This window comes from Scardinius erythrophthalmus, assembly GCF_964197995.2.
Source record: "Scardinius erythrophthalmus genome assembly, chromosome: 25".
NCBI lineage: Eukaryota > Metazoa > Chordata > Actinopteri > Cypriniformes > Leuciscidae > Scardinius > Scardinius erythrophthalmus.
In genome coordinates this window covers 8,261,949-8,279,497 of record NC_138245.1, presented here as the reverse complement: position 1 = coordinate 8,279,497, position 17,549 = coordinate 8,261,949, and the positions used below count along the sequence as shown (strand labels likewise).

General features: G+C 39.5%; 1 protein-coding gene and 1 long non-coding RNA gene across 5 annotated transcripts; one reads left to right on the top strand and one right to left on the bottom strand.

Annotated features, from left to right (window-relative positions):
• Positions 1–2,501: 2,501 nt before the first annotated feature.
• On the bottom strand, positions 2,502–3,010 carry LOC308685867. The gene is made up of 3 exons (XR_014029506.1): positions 2,889–3,010; positions 2,683–2,798; positions 2,502–2,573 (listed from the first exon to the last, which is right to left on the bottom strand). It is a non-coding gene; the product is annotated as an uncharacterized lncRNA (long non-coding RNA).
• A 4,323-nt stretch (positions 3,011–7,333) lies between these two features.
• LOC308685596 (uncharacterized protein) lies at positions 7,334–11,505 on the top strand. 4 transcript variants are annotated; one of them, XM_081357473.1, is made up of 3 exons: positions 7,334–7,620; positions 8,161–8,703; positions 10,519–11,505. In XM_081357473.1, exons 1-3 carry the CDS (start codon positions 7,446–7,448, stop codon positions 10,947–10,949), a joined length of 1,149 nt encoding a protein of 382 aa, XP_081213599.1. In that variant the 5' UTR covers positions 7,334–7,445; the 3' UTR covers positions 10,950–11,505. The 4 variants fall into 4 exon arrangements, with proteins under 4 accessions (XP_081213599.1, XP_081213602.1, XP_081213601.1 ...); XM_081357476.1 differs by having other exon boundaries at positions 7,346–7,620; positions 8,161–8,372; XM_081357475.1 differs by having other exon boundaries at positions 7,377–7,620; positions 8,161–8,605.
• The last annotated feature ends 6,044 nt before the right edge of the window (positions 11,506–17,549 follow it).

The window sequence follows — 17,549 nt, the reverse complement described above, 5'->3', positions numbered from 1 at the left end:
GGAACCTGTGAACATAGAGAAGCACACCATTATGCAAATTCAGTGTCTGGTAAAAATGCCTCATGTGAAGCGAGATAGTGTGCTGCTGTTTGAACCACATGTCAACCCACCATATCCTGATGGCCTTGAACTGTTTGATACCCTCCTCACTCTGAAAAGGGGTGGTCGCCCGGTGATTACAATCAGTGTGCAGAATGGAACAGACCATGACATCACACTCAGCGGCAGAACAGAGCTAGGAACATTGCAGCCGGTTAAGTCTGTCTTACCAACGGCAAACCCACCATGTGCAGCCACAGCCTCTGTTGTTCAGGTTCCACCAGAATCAACTAGTGGAGATGGCAACCAGGATTCATGGGACCCTCCAGTTGATGTGAGCCATTTAACTCTGCCCCAACAACATCAAGTGAAGCAGATGTTGCATGAGGAATGTCATGCCTTCTCAAAGTCAGATGATGATATTGGCTGTGTTCCAGGTTTACAACTGAGCATTGATTTAAACGATAACACCCCTGTTGCCCGCACATACACATCAGTCCCTAAACCATTATACCAAGAAATGAAAGACTACTTACACGATCTGATTGCTCAAGGATGGGTGGCCAAGTCTCATTCCCCTTACTCGTCCCCAATTGTCTGCGTTCGAAAGAAAGATGGCAGTCTCAGGCTGTGTATTGACTATAGGGGCCTGAACAGCAAAACAATCCCTGATCGCCAGCCAATACCCAGGGTGCAGGATATCCTCGATGGCTTGGGGGGCAATGCATGGTTCTCTCTACTGGACCAGGGAAAAGCATACCACCAAGGGTTCATGTCCCCAGAGAGCAGGTATCTGACTGGATTCACCACACCATGGGGCCTCTACGAATGGATCCGTATCCCCTTCGGCCTTATGAATGCGCCTGCAGCCTTCCAACGGTTTATGGAGGAATGCCTGGAAGGATTGAGAGATAAAATTTGCATACCCTATCTAGATGACATCCTGGTCTTCACTGAGTCCTTCGACGATCAGGTGGAAGCGTTACGGAGAGTGCTTAAAAGGTTGCAATCCCATGGAGTCAAGTTAAAACCTAAAAAATGTGAGCTCTTTAAGAAGGAGGTGCGTTACCTGGGAAGAATTGTCTCAGCTGAAGGCAGTAGTATGGATCCCGCGGACACAGTCGCTGTAACGGCACTTAAGGAAAAGAAACCGAGCACAGTAGGAGAGCTGCGCAAGATTCTTGGCCTGCTCAGCTATTATCGGCAATACCTCAAAGACTTCTCCCGGATTGCCAGTCCCCTCTATGATCTGCTAAAAGCTAACACTGACGGTGAGCCACAGAGGAAAGGAAAGCACAACATAAGAAATAACAAGCGGAATCATGTGGTACCATCAAGTAAATCGATTGAGTGGACAGAACACCATCAGGAGGTACTTGAGAAATTGATTGATTGCCTGGTTCAGCCTCCAGTTCTAGGGTTCCCAGACTTCTCCCAACCATTCATACTCCATACGGACGCATCCAACCAAGGTTTAGGAGCAATTTTATATCAGAATCAGAAGGGAAAGCTGAGAGTAATTGCCTATGGCTCCCGAACGTTGACAGCAGCAGAGAAAAATTACCACCTGCACAGTGGGAAATTGGAATTTTTAGCTCTGAAATGGGCTGTAACAGAAAAATTCAGAGACTATCTGTATTATGCACCAACCTTTACAGTGTTCAGTGACAACAACCCATTGACCTATGTCCTGACCTCGGCAAAGTTAAACGCCACCGGGTGTAGATGGGTATCAGAGCTCGCAGACTTCCACTTTACCATACGCTACCGTCCCGGTAGAGAAAACATAGATGCAGACTCACTCTCCAGGATGCCAGTCGACCTGGAAACGACAATGAGAGAATGTACTGAGGAGTTCTCATCTGACTGTGTGGGAGCGGTAGTACAAGCAGTGGAGATTCAGCGTGATCCAGATGTGTCCCTTGCTGTGGCCTTTCAGAGTGCTCCAGTATATGTGGAGGAAGATGATGGACTCCTCAAACCCCTGTCAAAAGAAGAAATTAGACAAGCACAAAAGGATGACAAGGACATTGGAGTAATCATTGAACACTTACAAGCAGGATCCAGGCCCCCTCAGCAGTGGCGTTCAGTCAACTCGCCGGCCAAAGTTCTTCTGAGAGAGTGGGAGAAGCTGAAGCTAGATGAACATGGCATCCTGTTACGCCAGACGTCACAAAGAAAACAGCTGGTGTTACCAACACAATTCAAAAGAACTGTTCTGAGAGAGATGCATGATGAGATGGGTCATCAGGGACTTGATCGCACCACAAGCCTCATTAGGGATCGGTTTTTCTGGCCCTACATGCAGAAAGACATTGAAAATTATGTTCTGAGAACCTGCTGCTGTATCAAACAAAAAAAACCCTGTCGTGAGACAAGAGCGCCTCTTAAAAATATCAAAACGACCCACCCATTTGAATTGGTGTCCATTGACTTTCTCCATCTGGACAAATGCAAAGGGGGCTATGAGTACATTTTGGTAATCGTCGACCACTTCACTCGATTTGCCCAGGCATATGCCACCACCTCAAAATCTGCAAAAACAGTAGCTGACCGGTTATTCAATGATTTCGCCCTGAAGTTTGGGTTTCCATCTAGAATTCACCACGATCAAGGGGGAGAATTTGAAAACCAGCTACTCACCCAACTCAAAAAGTACAGCGGCGTTGCCGGCTCAAGGACCACCCCCTACCACCCCCAGGGGAATGGGCAGGTGGAACGATTTAACCGGACATTATTGCAGATGCTGAAAACCTTGACTGAAAGACAAAAAGCTAATTGGAAAGATGCATTGAACAAATTGATCTTTGCCTATAATTGTACCAGATGTGATGTGACTGGCTTCTCACCTTTTCAATTGCTGTTCGGACGCTCACCAAAGTTGCCCATCGATGCTCTCTTCGGACTCAACTCCGACAATGACTCCCAAAGTTACAGTGAGTACGTGGAACGATGGAAAAAAGGAATGCAGGAAGCTTGTGAGATTGCGAGAGAACAGGCAAACAAGTGTGCAGAGAGAAACAAAAGGAATTATGACCAACGAGTGAGGTGTACTGACCTGTTCCCAGGAAGCAGGGTCCTCGTTAAAAACCTGACTCCAAGAGGTGGGACCGGGAAACTGCGAAATTTCTGGGAGGATGAGGTTCATGTTGTTACACGCCAGGTGGCAGATGGTGCTCCAGTCTACGAAGTAAAACCTGAACAGAGTAAAGGCAGATCACGAGTTTTACATCGCAATCTTCTCCTTCCATGTGACCATCTACCTCTTGAAATCACACCAGCTCAAAGTACTAAACTAAAACAAGGACAGCAACCAAGAAACAGCAGAACTCAGCCCGCCCGGGGAAGAGAATGTGAGTCAGAGTACGATAATGAAAGTGAAGAGGATGAATACTACTTTCAAGTGGAGCCCTTCCAGATAAGACCACAGGAAAGCAGTGATTGCCTAGAAAAAAGAAATGCGTTATCGCCACAGTCAGTACCTTCTGAGCCTCGATCTAACTCTCCAGTGGTGGAACCAAGGCCACAGTCACCTCCAGCTGAGTCAGAGATGGATCTCCCAGAGTCTGTACCTGAAATAAGAAAAGAACCTAATGAAAATGAACCAACTGCTGACCTAATGCAACAAGACTTACCTGATAGGGAAGCAGCTGCAGCGCCTGGGTCCAGAGACAGGATCTCAGAGGGAGAAAACGGGTACCAGTTCACCAGGAGAAGACGAAGACCGCCTAAAAGGTTTACCTATGACAATCTTGGGTCCCCATCATGCTACAATGTGCAGATAGTGGGCAACAACCACTGAAACTGTGGACACTTTGAGTCACTTTGAGACTTTCTTGTTGACACTTTCTGAATCTTTTTTTTTCTTGCTTTAAGGACTTTCTGCCATTTTTGCCGGGGCAAATTAATGGACTGTTTTTTCCTCCCTAAAAGAGACTCTGTGGTTTTAAAAGAACTTTCTTTTTTGACACTAAACCATGGGACTTTTACGAACAAGTGCCTCTGGACTATTAAGTAATATGGACTCTTGTATTGTCAAATGATTGCTTGTGAAAAAAAAAAAGAATGTTGTGCAAGAAAATGTTGGTAACAGTGTTGTGAAATCTGATGTTATGTAAAACAACTGCTGGGTGGAGTTAAATATTGTAAATTGAGCATTGCTGTAGCCTAACTGATTACTTAAACAATGATGTCGGGACGACATCTTATTTTGAGGGGGAGAATGTGGTGGTTACAAAAGTATATAAGCATTTGTAAATAAATAAGTAAATAGTAGTAAATATGTTATATGTAAGATATATGGATGACGAGAATTTATTCCTTAAATGTGTTTATTCCGTTGATTAATGTTCCCTGCTCAATCGTTCTATGATTTGATTGCTTTCACCTTTGGGGAGTGTTCGCCTGCTTGGGGAGGGGGTGGGGCACGCGCGCCGCGCGCTGCTCAAACAATACAGACTCTGATAAGTGAAGCAGCAGCAGCTCCGTGTCCTGTATTAATTTATACACATATCTCCCCTCATCAGGTATGAATTACATAAAAGCAATGAGAGTATGTTTTTTGACATGTAAGAGTTTAAGAAATGTTAACTACGTTGTTTAAAGTGTTTAAGTTTACTGTTATGACGGACATGTAAAAGTTCGCTTCAAGTCATGTCTGTGTGCTGCGTCACGCGTGCTAGTTACACATTTTCATGCTAGTGATGGAGACCATGCGGTCTCAGAGAAAATACGCAATATTAGAGTAAGGTCCACAAATAACATGTGTTTTGGTGAAATAATATAATGAGTAAGTTGTAAGTGCCAAATAACTGTGAAAATGAGTGTCTGTACTAAAAAGTGTATCAGAAAGAATAATTCTGGCAAACATGAACACATTTTTAGGATTTAGTCACATGGAAAATGTCATAAATGTTATCAGTGAATATTTCATAGTACATAATGCTTAATCTGTAGACACAGCAGTAAAGGGAAAATACTGTATGTACTGTATATGTAATTCTGTTCTATATTTTGTGATTACTATTGAAGTGATGCACTGTCATTGATTGAGAAAGAATAATTCTATTCTATAAGAGTGATTGAACTGTTTTACAAAACAATACAGACTCTGATAAGTGAAGCAGCAGCAGCTCCGTGTCCTGTATTAATTTATACACATATCTCCCCTCATCAGGCGGTGAGGGTACTACATATGAATGAACGGTGTATAAATAACCGTGCAGTGCAGCCTTTTAAACTTGCCGCGGCAGTGACAAGCGCCTCTCTCTGCTCTGCTTCTCCGCTTCTGCTGGCTTCAGTCACGTGACGCTGGTTCTGAACGAAATGCGTTGTGGAAACGCGTTGGCCTAGTACTTTTTGTCCCTCTCTGATAAGTTATCATCTCGCTCACTCGGGGTAGGCTACTGCTCTGTGCTCTTACCTGTCGTGAATACAGGGGTGGACAGCTGTCATCCCATTCGACTGGTGTTTGGATTTCATGTGATTTCTCATTGTGGTGATGATATTATGATAGCTCAGTATCATTAATTAATTTGATTAAAAGTAATTCCATTTTGTAATATCATTTAGTAAGATCATTTTCATCCAAGTAATTCCAAACTTCGCGAGGCAGACGACGACATTATGTGATCAAATACAATCAACACGCTCCACAGCGCCACCCAGTGCATTTATATAACTACGAGTTAGTGCTTGGATTTCTCATGGATTCACAGCATTTACTGCCAGCAAAGCAAAGTAATAAAATTAAAAAGTACTGACACTTGCTCTGGTGCATCAAATCAAGCACTCCGTAATCACAGGTAATTAAACTGAATGGCCAGTCAGGCGTTTGTCATGAGAAATGTTCCACAAAAGAGCTATGGTTTGCATACAGTTATAAGAGTTGATGTTACAAATACATCTTTTGAATATACTCTGTGAACTCAAGGTTTATTTTCCCACTTCCAATTGTTTTGTTTATTGGTCTAATCTGGTTTCTCTTTCTAATAAACCTTGCATTTGGGTTCGTCACTCAATTAATTCTCTTGTGCTTCATTCCCACTTTTCTGAATTATGTTGCATTGATAAGGAGTTATCAAAAACTGTTATATAGTATAAACAAGACTGTTTAGTTGTGCTATCTTACAATCAATATAGTAAATGTAAGGTGTCACCGATGTAATGGTTAAAACTTGAAGTGGTGACGAGGTCTTAAAATGTATGTATGATGTATGATTTATGTATGATGTATGATTCCTGTATACCCTGTAAATGTATTTTTCAAGTATAAAACATAATTTGAACATAGTAGTAGGCTATACTGCAAGTGCAAAAATAATATATAAATAGCAAACTATAAGTACAATGTTATGTTCACTTAAAGAAAACTTGTAAGTAAACTTGCAGTATAAACTACTAAACTAGTAGTTTACTGAGAGTAGCCTACACTTCAGTGTGTACTTTCATAAAATAAAAATGTAAACTACTAGTATACTTATAAGTTCACTTGTAGTAGCCTACAGATGCATTACAAATGAGAAACCTAGTTGTATTCTTAAAGTTTGCTACTGTTACACTTATAGTACACTTAAAAGTATATTTTTATATACTAAAAGTGGGCCAATTTAGTTCCAAGCAGTTTTGAAATAGTACACTTACAGGTTTACTACAATATTGATATTAGTATACTTACTACATAAAGTATACTTAAAAATATACTTGAACATTACTTAAGTATACTTCATAAAATTAACTTGAAGTATACTTCTTTTTCTTAAGGGGTTAGATGAGATTTAGACTAGATTGTGCAGTTGAATCAGCATCAAAAAGACTGGATTTTATATAAGCACAACTGACCAGATGTGCTGTTGGACTTTTAGAATAGCCCCATCAGCTACAGCTAAATGTACAGGAATTACATTTAACATTGAGTATTATTATTTTGATTAGAATATATTTCAATAAAATATTATAATTAGAATTTAAAAACTAATTCTTTTATGAGTTATCCAAGGCTATTGTTAAATGAAGGGAACTGACTTACATTTAAAACGGGTTTCTCATATAATTTCACGAACTTCCTGTTAAAGCCCCGCACACTTTTGGATTTATCCGAATACAGCATACAAAAAACAAACAAACAAAAAAATCAGATAGATAGCCTACACACATTGGGTCCGTTGCACACCCCTGGTAAGCTTCACTCGGAGATCTAATCTCACCATCATCAAGTCCTACATGCAAAGCAGGAAACCTACAGACAGCAGACCGCACTTTCTCGACTCACTGCTCCGTTTCGAAAGGTGGCGCTACTGTTCCCAATGGAGTTAGTCAATCGTCGTCACACACAGAAGTTGTTGCGAGACGGAACGGAAGAAGAGTAATACGCAATAGTAATAGCTTGAAAAACAAAAGTGTCCACGATGGGACTAGAGTCTATTTATTCATTCATGATAAAGCGCATGATGGCAGTAGCCGATGAAATATTCGACTCTGTAAAAGACAGTATAATTGAATATGAGAAGGAGATAGAGCGTCTAAAGCAGGAGAACTGTTCTCTGAGGAGCCGAAACTGCAGCTGTGCAGAAACATGCCATGGTCAGTATCACATTCACTATTATAAACCAATAATAAACAAGAACTGTATTCCCTCTATAATGACCTTCTTAAAGAGAGGTATCCAATGTATTAGGCTAACAAAATTGAAGTCATATTCCTATAGAGAAAAAATAACCATGGTTTTACAATGTTTGGTCATGAAAAATGGTAATACCATTATTTGAAGTTAGTTATGCGAAGGTTTCCAAATAACGATCATAAATACGCTGTAAAGATATTTATCAACACCAACATTTTTAATTGGCTATTATTACATTGTTTTTTAATGTAAAGGTGAATAAATAAATATTGTGAGGAAAGACAGACTCTTTAATCAGTTTCTCATTTTAATGTTCTTTAAAGTAAATTTATTTATGATTTTCCGAAAACTATACCAATACCTCTTGTTCAGAATAAAATACATAAGGTTACTGAAGTAAACTGGGTTGTGATCTGCATTTCACATTAACTTGAACACTGCTGTTTATTGTTTCCCTGTTTTTACAGTTGAAAACTAATCTTATGCCTCGTGTCACACAGATACTCAGAGAGATGGGTGTCTGCAAGGTCAGACGGGTTCAGAACTGTCAGAAATACGAGTAAAGTTGGAGGTTGCCAGTGTGATGTCTCATGAGCCTTTGAGTCAAGCTTCTCCTCTTTCTGAAGCAGTCACAGGGCAGGAACACCATGAGTGCCTCTCACTTCTGCCAGAGGTGATGCCGAAGAATGAAGATACACAGTCATCAATCACAGTTAAGTCAGAGCTGTGTGATAATCAGGCCAGTGAATCGAACTCATCTGCAGTGCAGTCTGGCAGCAATTGTCATGTTGAACTTAAACTAGCTGAACAAGAACCGTCGTCTCTACAACTTGAGCTTGAAACCTTTGATGAGGTGTTACAAAAAGCAAGGCGAAAACACCAGAGTGCATTATGCAAGATTTGCAGCAAGTCTTTCAGGAACAATGGACATTTGCGGAAACACATGTTAGTACACCAAAAAGAGAGACCTTTCTGCTGTGGTTCATGTGTGAGACGTTTTAAAACGAAATCCAGCTTGAAAGAACATGAGAGACTTCATGCAGGTGATTATCGCTACAGCTGCCCAAGATGTGGAAGGGGTTTTTCTCGATCAAATCATGTCAGAAAGCACCTTAAGGCAGCTTACTGCGATACGCCTTAAAAAATGAATTTAAATTTTAATGTTTTATTAGATATACTGTATTGCAAATTAAAATATCAAAACAAATATCTGAGAGAGAACTCTGCTTTTCTTCTGATGATGTAATGTTATTAAATGAAATATTATTTAAAATATTTTGACTGCTTTATGCAGCGGCTGTAACTCCAGACAATTAAAGTAATATAATTTTAGATTCCCTTTTGATGTGTCCATATTTAAGGCCCTAGTACAGTCCCAGCCATACGAGGTTCTCAGTCTGGCTCCTTGCGTATATTATATTCTACGCATTTTTAAAGATTAAAAAGCAAATGTGGGTCACATGACATGATGCTGCTAGTTTTTTTTATCTAACAAAACAAAGGTCAACAATCCCTTTATTTATTCTACACCACTCAAAAAGCAATAATAATATGAGTTTTGTAGTTTTAGGTGATGATAGCAGTGATTCTAGTGCATAATCTCTTATACCCAGTGGCAGTTTATATTATATTAGAGCCCTGCGCAGACTGTTTTCTTAATCCCGCTCCTTTCTGAATTTCTAACCATTACCGCCCGCACCTGCAAACATTCTGTCACAGCTTGTAGAAATTGTAGAAAAGGCACACTATTTAATTGAATCACTTATATATCATTATATAAAAATGATATCACTGGTGTTTATGTAGCCTAGGTAATTAACATATAGCAAAAAGTAAATAAATACAAAAAAACATTAAACGTACTTTACGAATGAATTAAATAATGAATCATTTGGCCTAGCCTGCTATGGAGCAAGAGAATGTTAATGATCGACTACGGTGAACTTCATTTGTTGACTCCTTTCTTGTTACACGGTACTGTGGGACCCGTGCTGTATTTATTGACCGTCCACTCCCACCGCAGCAAAGGTAAAACTGCCCTCTCGCACGAGATTTGCGTTGGGACTTGGGACTCGCGGGATCCCAATCCCAACGCAGCTCTCTATATTATATGATCTACCACAGAAGATCTGCCTATGTTAACAAGACTGGACAGGAACTACTGTCATGGAAATGCTAATGTCCTGAAAACAAGTTGATTCCAAAACTAAAATATATTAGGTAGTTTCAGTACTTTCAATGTAATAGACACAACAACTTGTTTTAAAACATCTGTGTTCTTAACTAGTCTAATGACTTGTTCACATAAACCTTGAAAAATCACACAAGTTTGCCTCATCTTAATTTAATCTTATTTTCAACACACAATTTATATTAATTAAACACTTCTTTGTCGGATTAATGCACAATTGCATTCTGTACCACAATGGGTGAAGTGCAAACTGGCTTTGTTGAAAACCTAGCAAGCTGCCGTAGTTATTTAAGGCAGCATCCTACCTGAAATGTAAATATGTGTAGTATGGATGGATTTCCAAGCAATTCTTTGAGCATCTTTATCATGGAGATCATGGTGAAACAAGAAATTCCAGTTCTCTCTCTGTGAACCACTAGGTGGCGGCAATATGCTAATATTGGTGTCACCATCTTGTGTGAAAGAAACAGAACTTCTACTAGGGTGAGACGCTATCAGGGTAGATTCAGCAGAATGTAATCAATCCCTGAGGTATTGAATGAAAGATAAAAATGATTTCATGAATGAGAGCTTTAGTCCAAAAAATACAAGTAATTTGCCAACACTGTGTTTTTAACTGGTCATCATATTTGTAGACTTCATTACAATAACATTTCTTTTCCTACAGAAGGACAAGCAGAAGATCGGTCAGTAGAACCACTGGACTCACAGCTCTCCCATTTGGAAATAATTCTACAACCAGACAGTGTAAATGTGGACACAAACCCACAGCACTCTACTAAATTAAGTATTTCTGATCAGGGCCCTGGAAAATTTCACAGGAAATGTGACAGGCCAATCAAGCTTCATCAGAGCATGAAAAACTACATACGTTTGCCACAAAGTGAACGAAAACACCCCTGTTCATTTTGTGGCAGGAGATTCTATAAGAGATGTCATCTCATAGAGCATTTAAGAATTCACACCGGTGAAAAACCATTTGGGTGCAATAAATGTGGAAAGTGGTTTGTACAATGGAATCAGGTAAAGGCACATATAACTAAGCATCATGAAGGAGATATGTCACAGATATCAAAGAAAAAAAGCCTAAATTTGTAAAACCGGTTTTGTCATCACCTCAAAAGAATTTAGAATAATGTTAGTTGTTAGTAATATTTTATGTTCTACAGAGACTTTCATCTAATTTGTGGAAAGGAAATGGAATTCACATACTGTTTCCATACATCATTTCTGTCATTCAAGGAGATTTCAAAGTGATTTTTAAAAAGTTGCTAACATCTGCACTATATATACGTGTGTGTGTGTGTCTGCACCTGCGCTTGTGGTTGTTTTTCTCCCCGTGGGGGCTTCAATCTGAATGCACACTGTGGCGAGCAGGACGAGGCCGAGGGTGGTGAGAGAACGGCGCAAGGGCGGTGGCGTGATTGCTGATGAGCGACACCTGCGCGACCCACCGGTCTCGTATCTCTCGCGGAGGAGCGGAAGCATAAAAGGAAGAGCGATGATCGTGAAGGATGAGAGAGGACCAGGCCTGGACTATTTTATTTGTTGTTTTGTTTTATTGTGTGTGAATGCAGTCGACCGTAAGTGGCTGCCGTCTTTACTTTCGTTTTTTTGTATTTGTTTATTTATTATTAAAAGTCTTTGAATGCTCGCCGGTTCCCGCCTCCTCCTTCCCACAACAACGAACTGTGTTACACACACTGACTCATGGGGACTCATGGTGTTTTGGAAAATTTAGCTCCTCATGAGGGAACAAGCTTATAAATCATACAGAATTATTATTATAATTTTTTTATAAAGGGTTGGTATAATGCCCTTTTCACCAGATGTAAAATAAGTCTTTGATGTCCCCAGAGTGTGTATGTGAAGTTTAAGCTCAAAATACCCCACAGACTTTTTAAAGGTGAGCAAAAATGCACCGTTTTTGTGTCTGTCCCTTTAAATGCAAATGAGCTGCTGCTCCCAGCACAGAGGGCGGAGCTACAACAGCTTGTGTCCTTTTATCTCACACAGACATGCACCGAAAATTGTTCAAACCGAAGTCAGAAAGATGGAGAGACTCACGAAGAAGTGAAAACATGTAGACAACATTTCTGAATGGTTGGTGAATTTATGTAGCTTTTGTGTAGTTATCTTCTAGTCATTGATTAGCATATTCTGTCTTGATAGTCTATAAATCGTGTTCCAGGGGCAGGGTTTATGTACATTTTTAGGGTTCATGATGTCACTAACCCGGGAGGAATGTCGTGTAGTCCCTACCAGCCATTTGATGTAGCCTAGTCCTTAACAAGCAATTTCTTTAAAAGAAAATCTCCCTTTGCTTTGAACTTTGAGCATCGTAACTTATCAGATGTTGTTTATGCTCAAACAGCAATATTACACACTAACTAAAGTTAGAAAAGTGAAATCATATTCAATACCCCTTTAAATGTAAAACTGCAGATAATTTTCTGTGATGGGTAGGTTTAGGGCTAGGGTTTGTGTAAGGGGATAGAACATCAGTTTGTACAGTAAAACCATTACGTCTATGGCGAGTCCCCACAAAGATAGCAAACCAGATGTGTGTGTGTATTATTTATATAGTGCTTTACAGAAGAATATTGCAGCGCTAATTTCTGAAAATCCAGGTTGTCATTGAGCAGTTCAAGCTTTGTAAATTGCCCATATTTGTTATTATGCCCTCAGAAAGGAACAAAAACCGTAAGGTGATACAAGATATATAAGATATATTTAAAAGGCTTCACATACAACTGATGAATGTATTAATCAAAAGTGTATAAATTATTAATTGATTTATTTTTTATTTTTTTATTGCTTAGTGTTTTAATACTGTTGTTCATCTCACATTGTTTGCTAAGGTGCATAGATGGAATGTACTGCGGTGTTGGTAAAGCCCCATCTAGGATCGCAATTTAAATTGTTCAGTTTGGAGCGTTTCATTTTCAGTTAAGTCCATCATCATTTTCTGAAGTTATACATAAAATGATCAGAAACATCCTCAGCTGTCTGGTTGGTGCAGCTGCAAGTGACATTTTATGAGTAATCAATTATTATTTTATGAGTATTATAATTGTAAAGGGCTCACAAACTTTTTGATTGCAACTCTATTTGATAATTACAAAGAAAGACACAATAAGATTAAAAATAACTTTCTGCTTATCAATCTCCTTGTTATGATGGGGTTGAGACAAAAAGAGAGGTGGATCTTGATGCTGCATAGATAATAAAGAAAGCAGTCTTACACAGTCAAACACGTAGAAACTGAAACAAAACTAAACATTACACTCTAGGGGCCCTATCTTGCACCCAGCGCAATTGACTTTATACACCTACGCATGTATCATTCCTATTTTGCACCCGCGCACAGCGGACTTTTCCCTCCACAGACGCACGTCGGTAAATTAGGAAATGAACTTGCGTTCCCGGGGGCGGTTCAGCGAAAAGACGTGTTCCGGCGCAAACGTTCCCTGGAGCTATTTTGCAGGTTTAGAAAACAATTCTGCCACTGACCAGGAAAAACCTAGTCTAAAGTCAGTGGCGCGTAGCGCATGTTATTCATATGCTATTTTAAGGGCCATGCTTGGCCATAATCAATGTAGAGTGTGCACAACGCGCATGCACTTTGCTTATCTCATCTACACACAGACGCAGCAGTTCTCATTTTTAGAAAACCATACATTATTACAAGGAAAAATATTAACACATGAGGGAAATCATTGTTGTGTCCATGAAGATGTGAAAAATAGGCATAAATCTAGCTTACACATTTACCCAAATTATTATACGCCTGTTTAACCGAAGCTAATTTGGGTGGGTTTCTCCCATCCCCAATGTAACTTCTCTGTCTTTTACGGCCCTGACGAGAACGTCGGTCTCCTCGGCTTTGAACCGCTCCTGGCGCGTGCCTGGCAAATCCGCCGTTATAATAGCAATCCGCCATGGAACAAGCGCCTGCTCTTAAAGGGAATGTGAGATGTCGCTCTGATTGGTTTATTTCACGTTACGCCCAAACCACACCTATGAATAATGAAGCTACTTCAGACCAACCCATTTTAGATTTGCGTCGGGCGCAAGAGTCATTTATGCCGCCGGTATAATAGCAACAGTGCCCAAGACCCGCCCACAAAGTTACTTGCGTTTCGTGCTTGATACTTGCGTTTCAGATCGTTAAAATAGGGCCCTAGATTTCCAAGTGATTGTCCGGAGTTGGTTACTTTTTTTTTTTTATTAGGGTTGTCAGTTAATTTAAAATGTAATCAACTTATGTGGCATGCAGCCTGTGCCAAGTTTTGAAGTAAGCATAATTTATAAGTAAATGAGTTATTGCTGTTATTGCTGAGTTAGGGTTAGGGTTAGATGTAATCTTGATTAAAATGTAATCTACATTAAAATGTAATCTTGATTCATTTACGTAGGCTAATTGTTTAATATAAAGCGTAAAAATGCAGCTTACAAGTTTACATGTATTTTCCAATTGTGCATTCTAATTTTCATTACCAATTAAAATGTTGCACAGTCTGTTTCAATTATTTAATGAAATACCGAGTATTTGATCATGCGTATAAGTATATAAGTATACGTGCTGTGTTGTACGTCACACGCATCACGCATTTGGGTGAACTAACCCTTTAAGAACTGATTTCATTTGACTCATGTAAGTTATGTCATGTAACTCATGGGTAGGGATTGGTATCATTAAGTGGGCATTCATTATTCTTATCGGTCCTTTTTGTTATATACATATATATATATTTTAATTTAGAAAAAACAGAAACAATGTAAGGCCATTGGCCAAATTAGATACGTCTCAATGTAATAATAATTCTAACACTATAATACAAATAAATTATCATCAAAATTCAAAACTTTATTTTTAAAGTAATAATCACAATCTTTCTTCCATGTTTTAATTTTAACTGTAGGCTTGAACGTATCATTTAACCCTTGTGTGGTGTTCATATTTTTGTTATTCAGCCAGTGTTCGTGGGTCTGGTGGACCCACTGCATGTTTGGGTTTTTAATTCAACACAATACAATTTTTTAAGTTAAAATACTCAACAGATATGTTTACTTCATCCCAATTACAAGCAATATAAACTACATATATTGTTAATATTTTCTCGTTACCTCTGTTAGATCACATTTAAGAATTGCAACCCTGTGTGGGAACGGCAGGGGTAGAAACACAAAACTCACTCTTACACACACACACACACACACACACACACACACACACACACACACACACACACACACACACACACACACACACACACACACACACACACTCACTCACTCACTTGGATATGTGGTTTACGGGGACTCTCCATAGGCGTAATGGTTTTTCTAATGTACAAACTGTATAATCTATCCCCCTACACCAGGGGTCGCCAAGTAACTTTGGCCGCGGGCCAATATATTTTTTTAGCCAGTAGATGGCGGGCCAGCTACACAGAGTAGGCCTATGGATACAAATTAAATACTCTTATATAGGCCTATAATCGCGGAATATGATGGGTCCGTCACCGTCCGTGGATCATTCGTTCAATCGTTTTTTTTTTTTCAAATTAAAACCAAAAATAAAAAGATGAAAAACGACTTGTTTTTCCATTATTTATTTCCTGAACTAAAATGGAAAAAAATAATTATTGGATTAGACAAATTTTATTTAATTTTGAATTTAACACCTTAGGCACCTATATCAAGGTAATCATTTTAAACAGATCAAGAAGCCTACTATTGTGGTAACAGATTACAGCCATTTTAATAAAGGTGTGAATAGCAATCATGCCTCATTCGCTTACAGTCCGACTTTTGAACTTTATTCCTTTTTTAATATTATTATTTATTCGGGACACACACATACACACCTAAGGTGTAAGGAGGTCTGCGCGGGACTGTTCTTTTTTTCTGTCCCGCTCCCACAAGGTTCTATTCAGCAACCGCTTAAAATACACTCTGTGTTCACCCGCTTTATTTCCCGACCTGACGGTCCGCAAAATTTAGATCTCGTTTCCATAATCTCACATTCAAATGTCTCTAACGGAAAGAAGGAGATTAAGTAGCCTATAATAATTATAAATGCTATACAAAAATTGTGTTCGTGTCAATATAAATATTAGGCTATTTTAACATTACTGTCAGCAGAGAAAAAAAATGCCACAGAAAAAAATTATGAAATATAAATAACATAAATTAAATAGGACAAAGCCTATCACTCAAATTTCTAAGCAACATAAAAAGAAAATCATATTGCCCTACTGACAAATGAAGTAGGCTTTTTTTCTGCCAAACTATTTCAAACATCCTTGCAAAAAAAGAATGTTGTTGACTGACAATGGTTTCAGTAGCCTACCAAACAGCTCCTCAGAGGTGTACAGGCGGTCAGAATTAAGTGCGGATACGCTGTCAAAAGATGTCGGGAGTGGGCTATTGTCAGTTAGACCGCCCGCTCCGTCCAAAGTACACCAGAGTTCTGACCGCTACCGTCTTTTGACGAGCGAATGGACACAAAGTGGTCAAGCGTATAACTACGCGGCAGGCGCGATATTTGACGCGCTATTCGCGTCCAGTGTGAACGCATAGTTATACTTTAAAATGTAATCCCGCGCCGCATGATTCCCTATAGGCGTTTCACACAGTATGCGCGCGACTACGGCTTTTCTTAAGTAGTGGAAGAGTTTTGTGCAGCATTTAGGACTTCCAAAATAATCCGGCGGGCCAGAAAATATTGCTGGCGGGCCAGTTTTGGCCTGCAGGCCGCCAGTTGTCGTTCCCTGCCCTACACTAACGCTACCCCTAAACTTACCAATCACAGAAAACTTTTGGCATTTTTGGAATGTCAAAAAACACCATTTAGTATGTTTTTTTAAGCCGTATGGTTTATGAGGACACAGATGTCCTCATAAACTATGTTTATGTCGGAACACCCATGTCATTATACACATTTGTGTCCTCATAAACCATACAAAACACACACGTGCACACACACACACACACACACACACACACACACACACATACACACAGTAACAGTGGGCCCTGACCGGAGGAGGACAGAGTAAAGGTACACAGGACTTTTAATTTCCACACTTTTATTAACCCCGGGTCCAGTGGACCTTTGTGTAATATAAATGTTGTAGGGGGGTGTACAGTGTGTGGTCATTGAAAATGTGTTCAGATATATATTCTTCGCAGAAAATGAGCCAAGGCCAATGAGTCTGAGTTTGAAAAAATAATTAAACGCATCATTTTTCTCTTGATAAAAAAAATGAAAATACAAGGGTTAAAGGTAGGGTAGGTAGGATTTTTCTAAAAAAAAAAAACATTCCAAATTTGTTTAAACTGTCTTTATATACCAATACATAATTAAAATGTAAGCACTCTGAAAAAAAGAGGATAAAAATCGAGTGACTGTAGACCTTTTAATCTGCAATAAACACAGCTCATTATTTCCATTCACTCCACCCCCTCCCTTCTGAGCTCCTTCCAAAGCCACGCCCCCAAAACACATGAACGCACGACACCAAACGCTCAGGCTCAGCTGGAAGACGGCGCATTTATTTATTTACCTGAGACGAGTGGAGAGGAAGGAGCGCAGTGCATGCAGTGACATCATGTCAGAATCACATGTAATAAAATACCTAACTTTATCACTATGAATATAAACAAATAAGATTTCTTTTAGTACTGACC

Bases quoted from the DNA above. Each gene is read 5' to 3' on its own strand.
- LOC308685596 (XM_081357473.1), top strand. From the start codon at position 7,446: ATGGGACTAGAGTCTATTTATTCATTCATGATAAAGCGCATGATGGCA. The intron at 7,621-8,160 runs GTCAGTATCACA...CGTGTCACACAG, and splicing joins CTGTGCAGAAACATGCCATG to ATACTCAGAGAGATGGGTGT. The intron at 8,704-10,518 runs GTGATTATCGCT...CTTTTCCTACAG, and splicing joins ACATGAGAGACTTCATGCAG to AAGGACAAGCAGAAGATCGG.